General features: G+C 47.7%; 1 protein-coding gene across 10 annotated transcripts in view; it reads right to left on the bottom strand.

Annotated features, from left to right (window-relative positions):
• Positions 1 to 21972, bottom strand: part of PLEKHG3 (pleckstrin homology and RhoGEF domain containing G3) — a 41914-nt gene that overhangs the window by 16740 nt on the left and 3202 nt on the right. For 5 of the 10 annotated variants that reach the window (XM_035260721.3, XM_078335112.1, XM_078335114.1 and 2 more), the window contains exons 1-2: positions 12118 to 12527; positions 48 to 437 (exon numbers count right to left, since the gene is read on the bottom strand). In XM_035260721.3, the coding sequence (XP_035116612.1) occupies positions 48 to 437; positions 12118 to 12141 (414 nt within the window). In that variant the 5' untranslated portion in view covers positions 12142 to 12527. Of the gene's footprint in view, positions 1 to 47; positions 438 to 12117; positions 12528 to 19727; positions 19771 to 21972 lie in introns of those variants that run through there. The other 5 variants (XM_054240026.2, XM_035260727.3, XM_035260722.3 and 2 more) reach the window with 2 other exon arrangements.

Here is a 21972-nt window from a genome sequence, read left to right as displayed (position 1 = left end):
GAAGCAGGCTTCTGCTAGAATACTGCATCTGGGGCCCTAGCACGCACCTCCACGATGCTGCGCAGGTCCTGCACATACATGCGCTCAGTCTCCACGATCTCCCGCACCACTCGGCCCAGGTAGCTGAGCTTGTGATGTGCAGACCCAGCAGCCGCCCGGCTGTTGAATGGGGAGAGGGGCCCCTTCACGTTCAGCCAGCTGCTGGAGTTGTTGTTGCTGTTGGGGAGATGCCGGCCTCTTGGGGAGCCTGCTCCATTCTTGGTGGGAGCCTCGGAGCCGCTAGGCTCCTCCATGGCACTACGACTGTCACGGGAAGAGCCTGACGAGGAGGTAGTAGAGGTCAGGCTCACCGGCCGCTCCTGGCTGCCATCCTGGCGGAGAGAGGTGGATACGGGCATCCTGGCATTGCTGCCTGGGGAGGGCACCCCCAAGAGATTCTGCAACAAGACAGACAGATGAAGGGTCAACTTCAGAATGCCCAGAGAAAGAGAACAGGAGTGGCTGCCAGGGATGGGGGCGAGTGGGGTGGGCATGTTTAGTGGGTCCAGAATTCAGTTTTAGAAGATGAAACGGTTCTGTGGATAGATGGTGATGCCAGTTGCACAATGATATGAATGTACCTACTGTCATTGAACTGTACATTTAAAATGGTGAAGATGGGCCAACTTTATGCTATGTGTATTTACGTTTAACACAATTAACAAAACAAAACTGAATCCCAAGAAAGGCCGTGCCCTCAGACTCTATGAGCACCGATGAGGTGCCCAAGTCCACTTGCCAGCGCAGTGGTCCAGGTACCTGCTGAGGAACTCACAGCCCAACCCCACTGCCAGGGCACAGTACTTAGTCTCTCAGGGCCGCAGCTCCTCACCTGTAAAATGAGGTTGGACACAGCCTACCCCATGGCTATGTCCTCATGGATGAGGCTATCTGCTATTTGTAAAGCTCTGAGCACAATGCCTGGTACACAGTTCGTGCTCCATATGCCATCAATATGGTGATGATAATGGCAGTTGTCAAGAGGCACTTCCCAAGTGTTCACCTGTCTGTGGCCTGTGCTGGGGTCACTGTACAGGGATGGGCAAAGATCTGGTTCTTACAATGTTAAGACAAGACACATACCGGGGTGATATTCTTCCTAGGATTGCAAAACGTTTAGGGGCACCAGTGGCTTCACCACAAACCTGAAACCTTCTGAATATTGACTGGCTGAGCCAGCATTATCCCCCCCACTCCCCAGCCCCACCCCAGCACCTGGTACAGGTTGCCCCTGACTCATCCCAGGCCCCAGGAAATTTCTCAAGGCTGAGCCATCAGTGAGTCTCTGCAAGCTCCTTTTAGCACAGCTGGGTGGGGGCAGCAGAGAAAGTAGTAAACTGCGCCTAGGTGAGGCAGACACAGCCTCAGGTGGACTTTATTCTCTAAGCAGATGATGTGGTTCACAGGTAGGCCCACCTGGAGCAGCCGGGGAAGGAAGGGTGGAGTGGCCAGACTGCTTCCCTTTGGGAAGGACAGGGACACCTATGCAAACCCATGCCCACGCCATAGAAGCAGAGCTCACCAGTGCCACTTTCCAGAGTACACATCTCATTGCTAGTTCACAGAAAAGCAGTAAGTTCCTGGGCATTCCTCTCATCCCTACTGACCCAAGTCTTCTACCCCTAGCTTTAGAGCTCAGAAGCAACTAGACCACAGACATGGCCAAAGGGTAGAGGCTTGAGCTACATGGAGAAGGATCTAGAAGCTGCCATCACTCTGGGAACCCTTGGCACTGGCCCCTGGTTCTCTATGCCTCTGCCTCAACCTAGAAACCCACACCCCTGGGTCTCTGGCTTTTGCAAATGTTCTCTCTACCTCAGCACTGTCTCCTCCCCATCCACCCCATACGGTACCATTCCCCAACCTATGTACATCCAATCTTTAGGTCTCCGATTAGACGGTGCCCCCTCTAGGAACCTTCCAATATCCCCCAAACCTGGGGAACCTTTCTGTGTTTTCTCACCGCCTCCCAGGTTTCTCCCACTGTGGCACTCGACTAGTTTGAGATCCTCTGCCCTACACTATTAGTTACTTAAGAGCAGGAGTTATACAAAAATTAGCCCGGCATGGTGGCGGGCGCTTGGAATCCCAGCTACTCAGGAGGTTGAGGCAGAATTGCTTGAACCTGGGAGGCAGAGGTTGCAGTGAGCCCACCAAGATCAAGCCACTGCACTCCAGCCTGGGAGATAGAGCAACACTCCTTCTCAAAAAGAAAAAAAAAAAAAAAAAAAAAAAAAAAGAGCACAGGTTTTCAGGGCCAACTTGACAATTGAACAATGATGGTGAACAAATTGACGCTTTTACTGAGGTACAGAGTAAGCACCTCAAGACTGACCACTCGCTGCTAACCTAGCCAGGACCCTCTGGAGCACAGCACTTTGTCACTGTGTCTCACTGGAGGGGGTCACCTCCAAGGTGCTCCGTAGGAGCCTCTCGTCTTGCAGATGGGACTCAGTGGCAAGCAAGTGCTTTCCCTCCACAGCACAATGCAAGGAGGGCTAATTAACAAGATCATTTTGGTAAAGCTCTTTGAGCTGATCAGAGGAAAACCCCCTGGGAATTGTAAGGCTGCTGCTTTTTCCTCCCTCCTCAAAAGAGTCTTTACAATTAATCAGCTATGCCTTTTACAGAACCAGCAGGCAGGCCAACACCGTGTCATTCCAGCTCCAACAGACAAAAACCCAAGCTCCACCCCAGCCCTTAACCCCCAGCCCTGTGGCACTTGATGTTCTTCAGAGCGCACAGTCAGGCACTCCCCACCACCACCACCATCACAGCGGGGAACAAAGGGGCAGGGATTTATGGCCTAAGACCTTTCCCAGATCAGATCTGGGGTCAGCTTCTTTGGGGAAGCTAAATGGAAAAGGCCCCAGTCCCAAATGGATTTCACAGGCAGCCAGGTCACAGCCTTAAAGCAAAAGATTACTCACAGCCCAACCCCTATGCCAACACACATACAAATAGGGAGATCTGTCTCTAAAAGGGACTTTCTGAAGGTCCCTATTTGGGGATCCTACTGCAAGAGAGTGACAACAGAAGCATACTTCAAACTCAGAAACTAAAAGGTCTTTTCTACTTGGAAAAGTTTTCTCTCTGATTGATCATAGGCTACCTGTCTGCAAACTAAGCTCATATTTTGAAAACAGTACCCGTGGCCCAAATCCTCCTAGCACTAAAACAAAGCATAACAGCCAACTGCTAAAATGCTCTAAGTGATATATACATATTAAAATGACTAATCCCTTGCAACAACTCCAGTAGGTGGGTTCTCATTTTACACATGCAGGCACTGAGGCCACAGAAGTAGTAGGTGGTAGAGCCTGGACTTGAACTCAGGCACTAAGCCTCCAGAGTTCATGCTCTGCTGCCCACTGCCTCCCTAACGGACTATACACACTAGCCAGGGCTATAAACAAACGCTTGGTCACAGCCCTGGCTGCCATGGCTTTGCTTCAGCATAAGCTGCAGGAGACATGAAGACCTGAAGGATCGGGGCTTACGACATGACACTCCGAAGGACTGAGTCGAGATTCCTTAGGGCGGTTTTTGGACCTGCTACTATGTGATCTTTAGTCATTCACTCTCTGGCAGAACAACACGGTAAAATACAGATCCCCGGTCAAAGGATCGCAGGTCAAGGGTAAGCAGAAAGGAAAACGGAAAAAGCATGAGGTCACCGGATTAGACTATAAAGTTCTTGGATGATGACAGAAGCCCTGGTCACATGACCAGGAGACCCAGGATCACAAGGCTCTCTCTCCTGAGCAGGAGGACTTGCTGGAAAAGAACCAAGAGCCCAAGAAAGGGAGGGCTGAAGAACAAACGAGGCACTGAGTACAAAGCAGGACACCAGTGCAGACTGTCAGGAGGCACTGTTTGATGGTGATGGATAAGAGACATGGCACTCAATCGGAGTGCATTCTGAGTGCATCCCACTCAATCGGAGTGCATTCTGGCCCTAAGAGACCAGATTGGAACCATTACATGTGTGCAGCTCAGACTCCCACAGAGACGGCTAAAGTGCCTCCGCTGGTGCTCCCCGGGCGGGGCCAGCCTTTCCTTCCTACCTGAAGAGCATCACTCCATACTGTAAGATTCTCCCAAGCCAGGATAAGAACTGGGGATGAGTCTTCATACTCACCCTGGAAGACCCCATCTGCTAGGGAAGGAGGAGGCCAGAGAAAGAGGTGATGAGGCAGATAGCAGCCAAACCCTCAAACCAGGTACTCACGCCTACCCCATCCTATCTCACACAGGTCTCCAGTTCTCCTAAGTATGCCCCAACCATGACCTCTTCCATCTTGCAACACCAATCAATCCAGTCAGTCATCAGTGAATCAGTCTTCTAGAAAACTTGCTTTCTCAGCCTGTAATCCCAGCACTTTGAGAGGCAGAGGCGGGAAGATCACTTGAGGTCAGGAGTTCAAGACCATCCAGGCCAAGAGGATAAAACCCTGTCTCTACTAAAAATACAAAAATTAGCTGGGTGTGGTGGCGGGCACCTGTAATCCCAGCTACTTGGGGGGCTGAGGCAGAAGAATCACTTGAACCTGGGAGGTGGAGGTTTCAGTGAGCTGAGATCGCGCCACTGTACTCCAGCCTGGGTGATAGTGCAAGACTGTCTCAAACAGAAAGAAAAAGAAAACTCTCTCAAGTCCTACACTTGTGAAGTCTTCTTTGAGAAGGTCCCCAAAGACTTATCTCTTTTTTTGAGACAGGGTCTCCCTCTGTCACCCAGGCTGGAGTGCAGTGGTACAATCACAGCTCATTGCAGCCTCGACCTCCAGGGCTCAAGCCATCCTCCTGCCTCAGCCTCCGAAAGTGATGGGATTAGCAGGTGTGAGCCACCACACCCAGCCAAGCTTCCTTTTTTGATGGCCTAAGAAGCTCAGACATACACCTTTAAAGATCCATGGGCAGAAGTGGGAGAGAGAGGTTTCTTTTTTTCCTCTAAATTTGAACCTAAACCACACCCTTCCTCCACCCACACCTGTCCTCTGGAGGAGCTTCCCTGAATACTGCAGGTGCCAAGCCAGACAGGCTGCAACAGGCCCTGGATTCCCAGCACAGCAGACTGGGGCCACATCCTTCCCTCCCCACTATGCCTCAGCACCATGCCCCATTCTGACCCAACAGGAAAAAAAGGCCACACCCTCATAACCCACAACAGCCTTGGAGTTCTGCCCTCAGGTCTCCTGTCACTGAGGCAATGGGGCCCTGCTCCTCTCCCATCCCACAGGGGCACTCACGGAGAGCCTTCTGGAACTCTGTGTCTCTGGTCCTAGGGAATGCCCAGGAGTCAGTCCACTCCCACTGGCCCGCCCTCCCTCCCAGGCCAGTGAGCTGAGGACAAGGTAGGAGAGGGGAAAGGACACTTGGGGGTGAACCCTCTGGTGGGCACGTCAGAGACTGCCCAGAAAACATTCTGGTTCAGAGAGGCTGGTGTCATCCTTTCATCCACTGCCCTTCACCCCACACTCAAGCATCAGAAGCCATGCCACACCATAGCTGCTTTGGAGCCAGGCAGAAAAGGAGCGAGGAGGGTTCCCCAGAGGCAGCTGCTCCAAAGGCCCCAGTAGGGGAGGAATCCACATGGCACCTGCACACAGGGAAAGTCCTCACTCAGGGACGGCGATGGTGCAGCCCTCCCGTGTGGCCTTCTTCGTCCCTCAACTACACCATCTGCTAAACATTCCACAGGCTCTCAAAGCCAGGGTGGCCCAGCGGCTTTTGTCCTTCCCCCAAACAATCCCCACAATGGCACTTTTGGAATCTCTTCAGAAAAGGTCCCAGAAGGAAGCAATAGAGAAAAGCTATAACTTTTCCAGGAAAAAACAGGGTGAAAGCAATGTGAACTTCCAGAGAGATGTCAGCTAAGACGGTGAAATCACTCAGCTGTGCTTTTACCCGCAGCTTGTCACCACCCTGGGCCACCCTGCTCCCAAACTGTCCCCAGAGGACCAGCTCTCGCCTGTCTGTTCCCATGGCTCCCCACACGCTAGGGGCTCTCCTAGGGGAGGGGAGGACCCCCTCCTAGAGGGCCCTTGCCTCTTTCCCAGCAGTTTCCTCACTCTGACCCCTCCGAGCCTTCCTGGAGATTCAGCGGCCCTGAGCACCCTAATAAAGCACGAGAGAAGGCTCCCTGGGGAGTGACTCTGTGTTCATGTGAGCAACGTGACTGCCAGCAGAAGCTGTGCCAACAGTGTGACCAAGGTTTCTGGGGCACCCAAACCCAGCCCAGCTGGCTCAAATTCATTTTCCCTCGGGAATACATTTTCCCACCACCTAGGAGCAGCAGGGCCCATGCAGTCTGGCTGGGTCCCTGCAGCAGGACCACAGCTGCCAGGAAGGAAAAGGATTGTGCCTTGCCAGGAGAGCCCTCCCACATGGACTGCAGGAGAAAGTCTGGGCTGACATCTGAAGTCCAGAAAGTTCCCTCAGCCTGGCCTTGGAAGGAAAAGAAAGCTGGGCACCTTGCTCAGAGGGAGAGTCATTCATCCACACCCCGCTGTCCCCACCACCACAACATGTATCCACATTGTCTCTCAAACCTGGAATGGGTCCCCAGACCCTCTGCCTATACAAATTCAGCCAATCACCTCCTTCAGAAAGGCCTCCTTGACCATTTCCCAACATACACGCTAGTGTAGGCTGAATAATGCTCTCACATAAGGAAATCTACAGCCTGACCCTCAACCTATGAATGTCACCTTATATGGCAAAAGGGACACAGAAGGCAGAGGTGAGCAAATCAAGTATCTTGAGATGGGAGATTAGCCTGGATTAGCCAGGTGGGCCTGATGTGATCATAAGGGTCCTCATAAGAGGAATCTGGCAGGAGTCAGGGTCAGACAAGTTTGACAATAAAGACAGAGGGACAGAGAGAAGGGGACTAGAAGATGCTATGCTGCTGGCTTTGAAAAGGAGGAAGGGGCCACAAGCCCAGGAAATGGGTAGCCTGGGAAGCTGGGGAGGGCAAGGAAACAAATTCCGCCCTGGATCTTGCAGAAGAAATGTGGCCCTGCAAACCCAGTCTGACTTCAAATGTGTGTTGATTTAAGCCACTAAGATTGCAGAATTTGTTACAGCAGCACTAGGAAGTAATCTGCTCCTCTGAACTTGAAACACCCTGAGTATCGGTTAAAGCATTGGTCTTGGGGCTTGATATATACAACTGTTTCTTCCGGACAATACAGTAAAACCCAGTGGACTGGGCCTTCTTTCCCATACCTTCCCTTCAGCCTTAGAGAGCAAGGCACATTTGGTGTTCAATGAATGCCTGCTGGAAGGACTGCAGAACAGTGTCTGGATCAGCTCCCATCACTCACACAGTCAAGAGAAAGGTAAACAGTGGGTGAGGTCAAGACCAAAGCCAGTTTCTCCTAGTCTAATGAGTTTCCACATTAGTCACTGCTAGCAAGTTTCCAATCAACCAAGAAGTGCCAGGATTGGTGACTGCTCATTCATCCTGGTAGTCCCATCCTACTTGGCCCCAGATGGGGAACTAGAGCATGGCATAGCTGCCCTGCTGGGCTACCAACTAGGTGACCAGCCACAAGAGACTAGTAGGAAGGGGAAGGTGGCCAAGCTTAGAAAAGGGTCTGTGATGGGTCAGGCATGGTGGCTCACACCTATAATCCCGGCACTTTGGAAGGCTGAGGCAGGCGGATTGCCTGAGGTCAGGAGTTCGAGACCAGCCTGACCAACATGGTGAAACCCCATCTCTACTAAAAATAAAAAAATTCACTGTGTGTCATAATTAGCATGTGATATAATCCCAGCTACTCCAGAGGCTGAGGCAGGAGAATCGCTTAAACCCGGGAGGTGGAAGCTGCAGAAAGCCGAGACCATGCCACTGCACTCCAGCCTGGGTGACAGAGTGAGACTCCATCTCAAAAAAAAAAAAAAGAAAAGAGCCTGTTCTCCCTACAAATGTCCCAGGAAAAGCAGTCTATCAGGAAGTTTCGTGTAATCATAAGCTAAAGCCAAATGAGGGCAATTACTGTTGATTATAAATTGCTCTTGTTCACAGCCAGGGTAGAGGTCACTTGGCTGCCAGCACAACTTGTCACTATGCAGTGTGCCCCAAAAACAGAACAGCCAAAGAAAGCCCTAAAAGGTGTCACTAGAAATTACTCCCTGGAAATCACAGACAGATCCAAAGTTCCCAGAGGCCCCACCTCTCTCATCTTGAGGTCAAAAAGGCTCACAGGACCATTGCTACTTACCAGCAAAATCCAAGGACCCAGCCCTGTAAATCTGCCATCTCCACAGCCTCATCCCCACTTCAGTGGCTGCTTGTTTTGGGGCCTCTAGGCTGGAGGGGGTGGGCGGGTAGGAGGAAGCTGTATTTACTACTGTCTCAGATTCAAAGGGACTGGAGAATCTTGGTGGGAATCAAGTGCGTGTGAAGGGACTCCATTAGGTCCCCCAGCTTTCTCAGCAGAAGAGAACATGCACAGATGCAGTGGGGACCACAGAGGTCAAATGCAGTCAACTCATCCACAGGCTTTGGAATCAGCCAGACCTAGTTTGAATTCCAGGTCCTCCACTTTTCCTGGCTGTATGTGGCCTTGGGCAAGTCACTTCACCTCACCAAGCTTCAAGTTCCTCATCAGGAAAATAGGCACAGTAATAGTGCCAACCTGACTGGGGTGTCTCCAGGGTTGAGATGATACAAGTAAGTAACCCATATCTGACACACAGGACACCCACCGAGAACAGTGCTGGTGAAGATGATGGATAAATCACTTAACTGTTCCGTAGCCATCAAGATAATGAGATTTTTCTGACTTGTACCTAAAATGTTTGACCCACATCTCAAATTAATGGTACAAGTTAAACTTGGTGAACCAGCATGACCTGACCTTCCCCCACCGCCCGTGTGTTTATCCATCTTCTGTGATCTCAACATCAATACAGACCATTATTTTTTTGAGACGGAGTCTCACTCTGTCACCAGGCAAGAGTACAATGGCACAATCTTGGCTCACTGCAACCTCAGCTTCCCGGGTTCAAGTGATTCTTCTGCCTCAGCCTCCTGAGCAGCTGAGACAATAGGTGCGTACCACCACGCCCAGCTAATTTTTGTATTTTTAGTAAAGATGAGGTTTCACCATGTTGGCCAGAAAGTAGACCATGATCTTATAAGGCAGACACATAGCAATTCAGCTGTAAAGGAAAAGTAGTCTGATACCCATACCCAACAGGAGGTCAAACCAAGAAATGAAGTATAAGTGAGTCCGAATCCCACCCCTATAGCAGACAGGGAGCATTCCTCAGGGATCCACATGGAGAGACGGCATGTACTACTGAGAGCTGGAGAGAAACATGACCATGGGGCATGGCAGTCCTGAGCAACAGCAGAAGTGAAGGCAACTTGAGACAGCAAAAGCACAAATAAGTGATTAACAAAAACCATCCTTGACACTGGTCCCTTGGTTGTAAACCCATCTGCAGGGTAGACAACTGGGAGGGCCAGGGCATAAGAGAAAACGGCAAGGTACTGGGAAAGGCTCTAGTGCGGACCGATTCCTAAGTCACGGGGAACATCAAGAAAAGGAAAAGCAGAAGAATGTGTGTGAAAGAGCCCAGGGTCTGCAGCCAGCACGCCTCCAAACCACCTAGCTCTGCCTAGCCACTGCATGATCAGGAGCAAGTCAGTGTGCTCTTTGTGCCTCAATCTCTCTCTGATTTGAAGATGACCCTGGTAATCTTCCTACCCAAGCTGTCTAGAAAGACATCATGGCAGCCCTGCAGTTAGGACAAATCACACACAGACCCCACTCTTCAGAGCTTACATTATATAATGCAAAACAAGGCAAGTGCATCTGTAAGAAAAGGAGGAGAGCATCCAGGCGTGAGCAGTAGGGGAGTTCAAGACTGCCTCCAGTTTGGGAATTCATTCGACACTCCTGAACACGAATGCCAGGCCCTGCGGATATGACATGAATAAGACCTTGTCCCTGTCTTTGAAGAACCTGAACTTCAGAAGGAAAAATGGCCAAATAAACAGAGTATTCACAAAACAATGCCTTGAGTCCTAGTACAAAAGCATGAATAAATAAACTGTGCTAAGGAGGAGTAGCTAGTGCTACCTGGGGGACCAGGAAGCTTTCTAGGAGGAGGTGACATCTTAGCTGAGTCATAAATGAGTAAGCTTTTGCCAGGTGAAGAAGAGATCTGAGTGCATTTGCTGCCAAGGGAGCAGCTGAGTCCTGAGAGGACCCAGACCACCCCAGGCCTGGGGCATCCAGAAACAAAAGGCCAGGCTGCAAGGCAGGCCAAGGACAGACGGAAGGAGTCCATGTGGCTTTGTGGGAAAGGACAGATCCAAGACAGGTCTGGAAGAATTACTACCAAGACACGTGGAAGTGGGGCTCTGTGAGACGAGGTGTAAGAATATGCCCTAAAAAGGTCCAAACCATGATATGGGCTGTGGCTGCAGGTGTCCCTAGAGCCAAGGAGTGTTCAGGAAGAATGCAGAAGCCCAGGAGGGTGCTGGTTGTTCAGAGACAGCTTCAAGGTGGAGGGAGAGAGCAAGAGAATATCGGCTAGAAAGAAGAATGAGACCCATTCCCACCCATGTAAAGGGGGAAGAAATGAGACCCAACATAAACGTGAAGAGATGAAGCTACATATAAACTAACTGCTTCTAGGAGCAGGAAGAGAACATCTACCATAGAAAACTGAGATGCCAGTTCTTAAATGGAAGAAATCTCTCTCATTGGGATTTCAGGTCAGCAGCTCTCAACTGAACTGGGAAGGAGTTTGTGTGCATCCCACCGCCCAGGGGTTTTTTCCTTCCCTCAATTTTCACTTTCCCTTCCTAAGCACATCAGAACAGTGGCTTGGGGGCAAGGCTGCCAGGGCAATTCCCTAAAACACAACTCCCTTCCCAATTCTAAGAATGAGTCCAGATCCAGAAAGTTATGTAAACAACCCCAGCCCTCGCCTCCCTCAAGCCTCTTCCTCGAAGGTGATACAGCAAGAAAAGAGCTCCAACAAAACCCCCTTCTTTGCCATGGGCTCTGACCTTGGGCTTGATGCCTGACCCAGGCAGAGAAGTTAGGAGTGTGGATTTCCAAAGCAGACCTTATGGGGACGGAGACACACACACACACACACACACACACACACACACGTGTAAATTCCCAAAGGTGGCCAGCCCTTCAGCTAGCAGGGCCACACACACTTCCCCTGTCCTACAGAACCCAGGGGGCCCTTCTCCACCCATAGCTCCTTCCCCATCAACCCTGTTCCCCTTCTAAGGGGCCTCACCAGAGAGGCCTAAGAAACTCATCCAACCAGTTCCTGGGTAGAGGAGGGGCGCTTCCTGCCTCAGCTGGAAGGGTACCTGGACCAGAATTCAGACCAGTGGGGCAGTGTCACCCAATCCCAATTCTGGGGTGCACATATGTGGCGACACAGCCCAGGCAGTGTCTACTCCTGGAAAAGTGAGGCCTTGATTTGGGGTCAGTCTGCCCCAATCTCCATGCTCCTGCTGCTCGGAGCTATGGAAATGGTGGGTGTCAGGATCGGGTCCGGGTCTGCTGCCCCCAGGGAGGACATAGGGTAGGGGAATAACCTCCTTTCACCTACTCTACCAGCTGCCATGGTTTGATCCAAAACAACCACCCTCTGTGGATTCTGGGAAAAGGAAACATCAGGAAGAAGTGGAAGGTTAACTCTGCTTTTCCGTGTGTGTGTGTGTGTGTGTGTGTGTGCGCGCGCGCACGCAGGTTCCTACATGACCTTCTCTAACCACCCAACTCCAAATGTTCAAGACGAGAAGTTCCCCTGAAGCCCCCGGCAGAAGCATTTACAGTCACCTCCAAAAGGAACACAGGATTGTCTTGCTGTCACCCAGCCACATGGAGTCCACTAAGAAAAGCAGCTCCCCTACACCTTTATAGTTCTCAGTGTCTAACCCACAAGGGAAGAACCTGCCTTTTGCACTAAAGCCTGTGACTGGCTGGGTTTCCCAGGGGGAGTCCAACAAGACTTAGAGGCCAGGAGTTGAGAAAGCCTCATCCCACCTCATTCCCATCCCCTGGCCTACCCCAGCCAGGTACCTACCGCTTTCCTCAAGAGGGCTCCCATTCGGGCACCATGAGGGTGGCAAGGAGCCGGGCAGCCACATTGTCCCCAGCACCGGCAGCCCAGCAGTTAACAGGCTTGGGGCAAGCAGCGGGCTGCCACCAACAGCCTCGGGAATTAAAGCGCCCGCCGCCTCCTGCAAAACTTCGTCAATAAATGTTCTATTCAGAACCAGTTCCGCGTGTGGGTCATACTTTCTGCATTTCTCTCATTCCTGATTGCTGGGGGGTCCTCGCCCAGGAAATACGACTTCCCAACACAATTCTGCAGGTCCCCACGGGGTGAGGACCCAGGCCACAGCTCTAAGAGGTGAGCGCCACAGGGCTGAGGACCTGCAAGTACCTCCAGCAATGAAGCACAGGGATACTAACTGCAGGAAGTCCAGTACTGAAGACTCCAGAACAAAGCCAGATCATTCACCAGCACAACAATGCTCTGTTTATGCAGCACCTCCCCCACCCCAGGCCCTCCAGGCCAGAGGATAATTAACCCTTCTGCCCTCACAATAGTGGGGGCAGAGAGGAAGGGCAAGTGGCCATCCCTATTTTACAGGTCAGGAAACGGAGGCACAAGGCTCCCCAAATGCCTTGCTGAAATAATCTCAGCCAGCATTTATTAGAGTGTACCAGACCTCAGGCAAAACATATTCTCTACATAATCTCACAACACTCAGGTACCCAGGGCCATGTAGTCAGGGAAGTAGGGGGAGCCAGGGTTTGCTGGAATCCACAACCCCTGTGCCCCTCACCATTCTCTACACGATCGCCCACAGAGGCTGAGAGATGGAGCCAAGAAGGCCATCTCTCTCCCCACCTCATAGGAATGCTCTCAAGCCCTTTTTGCTTTTTAACAAGTAACACTGTGAGCTCACAAGTTCCTAGAGTATGGGGCAACCTCAGAAAGGAGCCAAAATGGAGTCACCTGGGAATTCATAACTCACCTGTAGATGCCTCCAGAAATGGTACATGACCAGCAGTAGGCAACCCCAAGAAGCAGGCCTTCCTTCTCCACCCACACACTCTCGCAGCGGGGGCACCAACCTGCACAGAGCTCAGTGAGTGGCAAGCATCCCACGCTGTTTTTTCTGAGTGTTCTGTTGCCTCAACTCAGTAACAACTTCCTAGAGGTAAGAACCAGGTCTTCCAGCATTTTGTGCTCTTTTTTCCCCCAGGTCCTCTGGTACTCAAATCCCTACTTCTCATTTTGGCCATTGTGCAAAAATGTGCCAGAAGAATGTGGAAACACACAGGATGGATGGTATCTTGGGGGCTGCTGTGCTGGGAGAAAAAGGCAGCCCCAGTGGGAGCACAGACATAAGTTTGGGAAGGGAAGACCAAGCTGTTCACCTCCTCTCTGCTGTCCGGTCATACCCAGCCCAGAGAAGAAAGGTTCAGAGTCATGGCTGGGACAACTTCCTGTGTGAAAAGAAGACTATTCAAATTCACTCACATTTATTGACAGTATAAACCATGTGCCATGTGCTAGGGACACAGCAGTGGGTAAGACAAATCCTTGTTCTCATGGAGCTTACATTCCAATGAGGAAGATGGCCACAAAAAGGTAGACGAATAACTAATACATTTTTGGAGCATGTAAGTGCTATGAAAAAGAGAGAAGGGAAAACAGAGTATGACTGGAGGATGGGAATTTCTGCTAGCTAGGGAGGCCTGGGAAAGCATTAAACAGGTGACTCTAGAGCAGAGACCTGTGTTGTAAGAAGCAGCCAAACGTGACGATCTGGGGATGAGCCTTTCAACAGTCTTTTCCTCCATAGCCATCCACTCACACATCTCATATGCCCTAGACCTCATCATTACCAATAAGTGAACGCTTCCAAAATCTTGCTTTGAAGTATCCCACCCTCTATAACCACTGAAGAGGAACCTGATACAGAAATTTCAAGCCACACAAGGAAACAAACCATCATAAGTCAGAAAATCGAAGAAACTGGCACTCAAAGAACTAGAAATTAAAGAATAGGTCTACAATAGATATTTAAGGATGAATAGTTTAAATGATTGGAAATATAAAAGAGATAAAAATCATAATAAAAGAACATGATAGTATAAGGGGGTAAGGAACAGGCCAATTAGAAAAAGCACTACATGAAAATAAAATATTCAATGTTAAAATTTAAAACTCAATAAATAGAAAATTAAACACAGTTAAAGAGACAATTAGTTAGGTGAAAGATAAACTGAAGAAATCATCCTGGATTTAGATGAAAGAAATAAGATAGGAAATATGAACATTAAAGACTTAGAGGTCCACTGAGGGAAAAAAAGGAAATCGTGGAGATGCAAACTTCAGAGACAAGGTATATGAATTTTCCAGAACTGAGAATAGACATTAGTCCTCAGATGGAAGGCACACACCAAGTTAAATTCCAAATAAGCCCACATTTAGACATATTGTATGTAGTATAAATGCAGAACACCAGAGACAAAAAATATCTTAAAGGATGATAAGGAAACGTCACGAACTATATGCCAATGAATTAGATAACTTTGGTGAAACAGACAAATTTCTGGAAGGGCACAAACCACTGACAGATTTAGAAAGAAAAATTCTAAACAAGAGATTGAATTAGTAATTTTTAAACTTTCAATAAAGAAAAGCCCAGGACTAGATAGCTTTCCTGGTAAAGTCTACAAAATATTTAAAGAATAATTCATATCAATTCCTCACAAACTCTCCCAACTCATTCTATGAGGCCAATATTATCCTGCTATCCAGACCAGACAAGATATCAGAAAAAAGAAACCTACAATCCCACATTCCTTATGATCATAGACACAAAAATCCTCAACAAAATACTAACAAATTGAATCTAGCAACCATAAAAAGGAATATACACTATGACCAAGTGGCATTTATCCCAGAGATGCAAGATTAGGTTAACATCTAAAAATTAATTGATATAATTCAAGTTGATAATAGGATGAAGTATAAAAATCACCTGATCATTTCAATACACCCAGAACAAAAATCTGACAAAATCCAACACTCTTCTATGATAAAAACACTCAACAATCTAGGAAGAGAAGAGAATATCCCCAACTTTACCTAGAGCATCCATGAAAAACCCACAGGTATATCATACTTGAGAAGGACGATGCTTTTTCCCTAAGATTAGGAAGACGACAAGGATATCCAGTCTTGTCACTATATTTTCTCTATTCATAGATAACCTGAACTTGCATATGGAAAATCCTAAGTCATCTACTATAAAACTATTAGAATCAACAAAAGTGTTCAGCAATGTACCAGAGTACAAGATCAATACACAAAAACCTATTTTATTCCTGTACACTAGCAATGAGCAATCATAAAAGGAATTAAGACACTTAGGAATATACTTAAAGAATGAAGTATAAGACTTGTATGCTGAAAACAACAAAACACTGTTGAAAGAAATTAAAGAAGACCTAAAAGACATTCCTTGTTCATGGAATGGAACACTTAACATTATTAAGACTCAACAGATCAATCTAAAGATGCAACATAATCTCTATCAAAATACAGTTGATTTTCTTTTTGCAGATATTGACAAGCTGATCCCAAAATTCATATGGAAAAGCAAGGGACCCAGAATAGCCAAAACAACCTTGAAAAAGAACCAAGCTGGAGGACTCATACTTCCTGATTTCAAAACTTACTACAAAGCCATAGTTATCAAGACTATGTGGTACTGGCATAAGGAAAGACATATAGATCAATGAAAGAGAATAGAGATTATAGAAATAAAACATCACATTTATTGGCAATTGATTTTCAACAAGGTGCCAAGGCAATTCAATAGGGAAAGAATAATCTTTTCAACAAAAGGTGGTAGGACAACTGGATCTTCACATGCAAAAGAATGAATCTGGACACCTATTTCACATGATATACAAAAAAGTCCAAATGTGTCATAGCTCTAAATGTAAGAACTAAAACTATCAAACTCTAAGAAGAAAAGATAGGAGTAAATTTTGATGAACCTGAGTGAGCAACGGTTTCTTAGGTACAACACCAAAAGCACTAGCAACAGAAGAAAAAATAAACTGTACTCCATCATTGACATTTTAAACTTTTGTGTTTCACAGTGCACTACCAAGAAAGTGAAAAGACAAACCACAGAATGGAAAAAAATCTGTAAATTGTATATTTAACAATGAACTTATATCCAGAATATATAAAGAACCCTTACAATTCAATAATAAAAAGACAATTCAATATAAAAAGGGGCAAGGAATCTGAAGACATTTCACCAAAGATGATATACACATGCTCAATAAACACATGAAAAGGTGTTCAACATCATTGACATTAGGGAAATGCCCCTGGAACTATAATCAATACTACTTCATACCAAATCAAAATGATGGACAATAACAAGTGTTGGTGAAGATCTGGAGAAATCAGAACTTGTACATTGCTGGTGGGAATGTAAAATAGTTAAGCCTACTTGGAACACAACCTAGCAGTTCCTCAAAAAGTTAAACATGACTTCATGACCCAGCAATCTAATGCTAGGTATACACCTTGGAGAACTGAAAACATATGTCCGCACAAAACTTGTACGTCAGTGTTCATATTAGCAGTATTCATAGTAGTCAAAGAGTGGAAATAACCCAACAGTACGTCGGCTAAACAAAATGTATGATATCCATTCAAAGGAACATTATTCAGTAGAAAAAAAGAATGAAGTACAGATACATGCTACAAATGAGTGAACTTTGAAAACCTCAGGCTAAATGAAAAAAGACAATCACAGAAGATTACATATTATATGATTCAATTTTTATGAAACATCCAGAATAGACAAGTTTGGAGTCAGAAAGCATATTAATGGTTGCCTATGACCAGGGGAAGGGGAAAATGGGAAATGACTGCTAATGGGCACAGGGTTTCTTTTGGGGGGGTGACAAAACGTTTTAAACTTAGTCTGGTTCTGTGGCACAATGAATAGCGCACTGGACTTCTAAACATGTTTTAAACTTAGATAGTGGTGATGACTGCACAACACTGAATATACTGAGAACCAGTGAAATATACACCTTACATGGGCGAATTTTAAAATACGTGAACTATATCTCAACAAAGCTATAAAATAAAAAACAAATATATAAATAAATAATGAACATCATAAAAAGAAACTGGTCAGTAGGAAATAATATAGACTATTAAATAACCAGTGCCAGAAAAAAAAAAATGGCTATTTCTTTGGAAAAAATAATAAGATCAGTTCCATCTTACAAGGTTGGGTTGTTCTCAACCATGGCTATGCATAGAAGTCACTGGGGACATTTCATAACCATGCCTGGATCCTACCCCCAAAGTATTTTTATTTTATTGATCCAATCTGGGGTGAGACTCAGGTATCAGTATGTTTTTTAAGCTCCTCATGAGGTTTTATATGAACCAGTGTCATATAAAAAAAAAATTCCAGATAAATTTAAAAAGTACGTGTGGGAAGCAGAAGTTAAATTAGAAGGTCAGATGTGGTGGCTCATGCCAGGAATCCCAACACTTTGGGAGGCTGAGGCGGGAGGATCTCTTGAGCCCAGGAGTTCAAGACCAGGCTGAGCAACATAGTGAGCTCCTGTCTCTACCTAAATTTAAAAAAAAAAAAAAAATTAGTTGAGCATGGTGGCAGTGCCTATGGTCCCTGCTACTCAGGAGGCTGAGGTGGGAGGACTGCTTGACGATGGGAGGTTGAGGCTATAGTGACGCATTATTGTGCCACCGTATTCCAGCCTGGTTGACAGAGTGAGACCCTGTCTCAACAAAAAGAAAAAGAAAATCAACACTTGCTAAATGTAGATGGTGGGAATATGGGGTAGGGGCTCCTATGCAGGGATGGGCCCCAGTCACCCTGGAGACCAGTGGGGGCAACAGGCACCTAGGCTGCACAGCACAGCATCCTTCCCCAGTTTCCAGACCCAAACAAAGGAACAAAGCTCCTGCGGAAAGAGCCCTGGGAGGTTTTAAATTGCAAGTCCTCCCTGTCATTTTCTGGCTTCAGAAAGTGCTGTGTGACACCCAGGTAGGTGCTTACGATGTAAATGCATTAAAATCACTCTTGTTTCAACTGAGACAAACACCCTTTGGGATAACTGGCAATCTGCTTGGGTGGAGCTGAATTAAGATTGGACACATCCAGGCTCTACTGTAACACAGCAAAACCTTGGCCAGCGGGAACCCCTGCTGGGAGAGGGCATCCAAAAAGCAGCATTTGCAAGATTGCGCAGTTTCAAAATAGCGCTGGGTAGGGCTAAGAGTGTGCTCCCAAAGTTCAAACCCCATCCCTACCAAGTATTAGCTGAGCGATTCTGAGCAAGTTACCCAACTCGTGGGGACTAGGTTTCCTCATCTGGGGGTGAGGGAAGAAGGTAAACCACCTACTTGGCCTTGTTGAAAGGATTAGTGTTATTATTACCTAAGTAACAACACTTAAAATTTTAGCCAACCTGACTGGGAATCTTTTAAAAATTTGTTATACACTTCCCTGTCTTCCTAAACAGTCAAGAGAACATAATTTAACCTTTTCTCGATTACTCTGGGTCACAATTACCAGCAAAGCCTCACTTATCAAACTGATGATCCCAAGCCACCCACCCCCACCCCCGCAAAAGACCCCCAGCTCTTCTGCTAGCACTTGCTTTTCCTGGAGTTTTTATCTCAGTCAGCTCTCACCACCAACTCTGCACTGTAGTAATCTTTCCCCCTCTATGCTGGTTTCTTTATTCTCTTTCATTTTACATATTTATTTTTAGGCGGAGTTTTGCTCGTCACCCAGGCTGCAGTGCAATGGCGAGAATCTCGGCTCACTGCAACCGCCGCCTCCTGGTTCAAGTGATTCTCCTGCCTCCGCCTCCCAAGTAGCTGGGATTACAGGTGCCCACCACCACGCCTGGCTAATATTTGTATTTTTAGTAGAGATGGGGTTTCACCATATTGGCCAGGCTGGTCTCAAACTCCCAACCTCAGGTGATCCAGTGGCCTCAGCCTCCCAAAGTGCTGGCATTACAGGCATGAGTCACCACACCTGGGCTTTATCCTCTTTCATTTGCTGCTTCTTCCAAACTTGAAAATAGGCTGACACAGCTTATATGTAAGTTAAACAGGATCTGAGGAGGCTGGTATGAAGAAAAATGTAGGAACTTGAGTCCTTGACCTGCTTGGCTACATGCAAATAAGCAAGGCTGCTGGGTAGCTGAGTTCCAAATAAGACTTTAGGGTAGGAGAGGTGTTATTGGATATTATGGAACATATTATGGGAAAAACTATATCCAACACTATAAGTACACCTTGCTGTCCACTTTGGGGCCAACTGCAAGGTAGCAAAATATGTAGCAAGCCTTGGAAGACAGGTTCCAATGACTGTAGGTCTCCTTCCTACATGCTGCAGTAATACAGGGCTTCCTGCCATAGTGTCAGAACAGCTGACTACAGGTTAACTTCTTAGAAACTTATGGACATTCTTTGTCAGGAACAGAACATTTATAAAGAGTGTGAATGTTTCCTTAATTCCTAAGATCTCATCACACAGTAGGCTTTTATTTAACACACAGTAGGCTTTTACTTATTAAACAAATACTTACTGGAATCCTAGTGTACAACAGGCCCTGGGGATGTAGCGATGAGCTGGAAGAATAGAAGCTATATGAGAAGACTGGTTCCTTTTCAATAAATACTTCACACACACACACACACACACACACACACACACACACACACACACACAGTCTCACAGCCTGGGAAGTAAAGGATGTGAGTTTTTAAGAGCTTCCAGCACCTGTAGGACCCATCTCTTCTCTTGGGACCCTGTTCCCAAGGTAAAATAGACTTCACTCCTGCATCTTTCCCTTCCAGTCCCAGCCCAGATTCTGGTGATAATCAGATCAACTTGTAGGACCCTCAAACTGTTTCACAAAAGGCTGCAGGCACAGCTACCACTGTGCCCACAAGAACCCTATTCCAGCTGTGTTCAGCCCAAATCTGCTCAGCATGAAAGAGAGTGCAAGTCCTTGAAACTCCATTCCTTGAGCTTACATAAGGGCTCCCTTCCCGAAGGTCAGCAGAGATAACTGTAGAAAGCCCTATTCTTCCTAGCGCTTGCATTCCCCGATGGCAACAGCCCACCTAGGGCTGAACTCGACCCTACCCCTGCCTTCTTTCCCCTAATCCCATGGGATTACCTAGGGGGAAGATGGCAGTGGTAGGGTCCCATGGATCAAAAGCTGCAACAGATGAGACCATAAGCCCAGATCACTCTCAGGGTGGGACCCCAGCCCAAGCCCATCACATTCTGTTGATCACACTTTGTACCATTCTCAATGCCATCTGGGCACAAAGATGGCCCAGCACCATTCCTGGCCTCAGACAGCAACCCAGTTAGCAAGGCCAACCTTTATCCCCAGGCAGCCGACAGACAGTGGGACTACCAGTGGCTCTAGATGGGCCCCCTTCGGATCAGTTTAGTCCACGCCGCGGTCCACTTTTCTTTCTCCTGACTTCAAGTCACCCAATGCTAACATGCTTCGGGCTGTTCAGGCCCCTCTTTGCAACTTCCTCTGTTATCAGATCATCTAACTTTTACCCATCTCCAGGCACCAACTGGCAGGCCCAGGAAGTTCCTTCATCACAGGGCCTGCCTGGCTGCCCTGAGTGTGCAGTCACACACTTTGGGGGTGGGGCAGGGGGGTAGATCTCGCCATGACCACTTCCCTAGGCCTCACCCTCCACTGCCCATCTCTCACTTCCTGAGCTAGGGCAGGGTCCCCAGGAAGCCACTCACCACAGACTATGACAGCGGTACTTTAGATTACACCCCTCCCTTTGAGGCCATGGTACCAGCAGAGCAGGGCGGAGACTCATCAGATCAGCTGGGTGGAAGCAGCTAGGAGCAAGACTAGGAGCTAGGCAGACCACACCAAGCTCTCATTGTGTCTGTCACTCTGTTACTTTAAATTCTGGTCCATGGCGAACCCTTATTGGAAGTTTTCCTAGCCTTCTCAGAGCCTCCACCAGAATCCTCTAGCTACCTTTTTGGGCTTTCCTAGGACAGCTCCACCTACCATCTGCACCCTCTCCCACTTTCCCTACCCATGGTCCTCTCCCGCCAGCTGGCATCGACCTCCAGGAATAATTTACCTACAGGAGGCTGGGGGAGGGGTAGACAGCTGTGAGGCAGAGTTGGGAGGCCAGGGAGGTGTGATTCACTGGGGCTGGCTGGAAGCAGGGGGAATTCCAGAGCAAGAGGGGGGTGGTCAGGGCTGCCCCAGTCATCCTATCTGTGGGGGCACAGTGGGGGTGGCACATAGCACACAGCTGGAAGTCCCACATCCTCAGCCATCTGCAGTCTAGGGTAGGGCAGGAAAGCTCCCTAACTACAAAGTTTTTGCAAGGTTTTCTATTTTCCCTCCCTCTAATTCCCTACTCCTGCCCAATAACTAAAATGAAAAGCTTTGCACCTACAGTCCTTAGCAATGACATTAACTATCTCACGCTAGCCCTGCAGAATTTGGTTGGAGAAATAATTTATGGAACCTCTCTATCGTCTTTGCTAAGCATTCACCATGTCATCTCACTGTACGTGGTCATGATGCCTCATGTGGTAGGTATGATGACTAATTCCCTGCTATAGGTGAGAAACACAGCTCAGAGGAATTTAGCACCACGTCAAAGCGCACAGGGCCGGTGAGCTGTCAAGCCAGGGATTTGAAACCAAGGTGTGTCCCACTCCAAACCCTGTTCCTCGATGCCACAGTGAGATGAACTGGGCTTCAGGGAAGAGAAGGCAGAGATGAAGGAAAATACCTCCTTCAGGCATCACCTCAAAAGTAC

This window comes from Callithrix jacchus, chromosome 8 (genome assembly GCF_049354715.1).
Source record: "Callithrix jacchus isolate 240 chromosome 8, calJac240_pri, whole genome shotgun sequence".
NCBI classification, from domain to species: Eukaryota; Metazoa; Chordata; class Mammalia; order Primates; family Cebidae; genus Callithrix; species Callithrix jacchus.
This window is presented reverse-complemented; position numbering and strand designations above follow the sequence as displayed.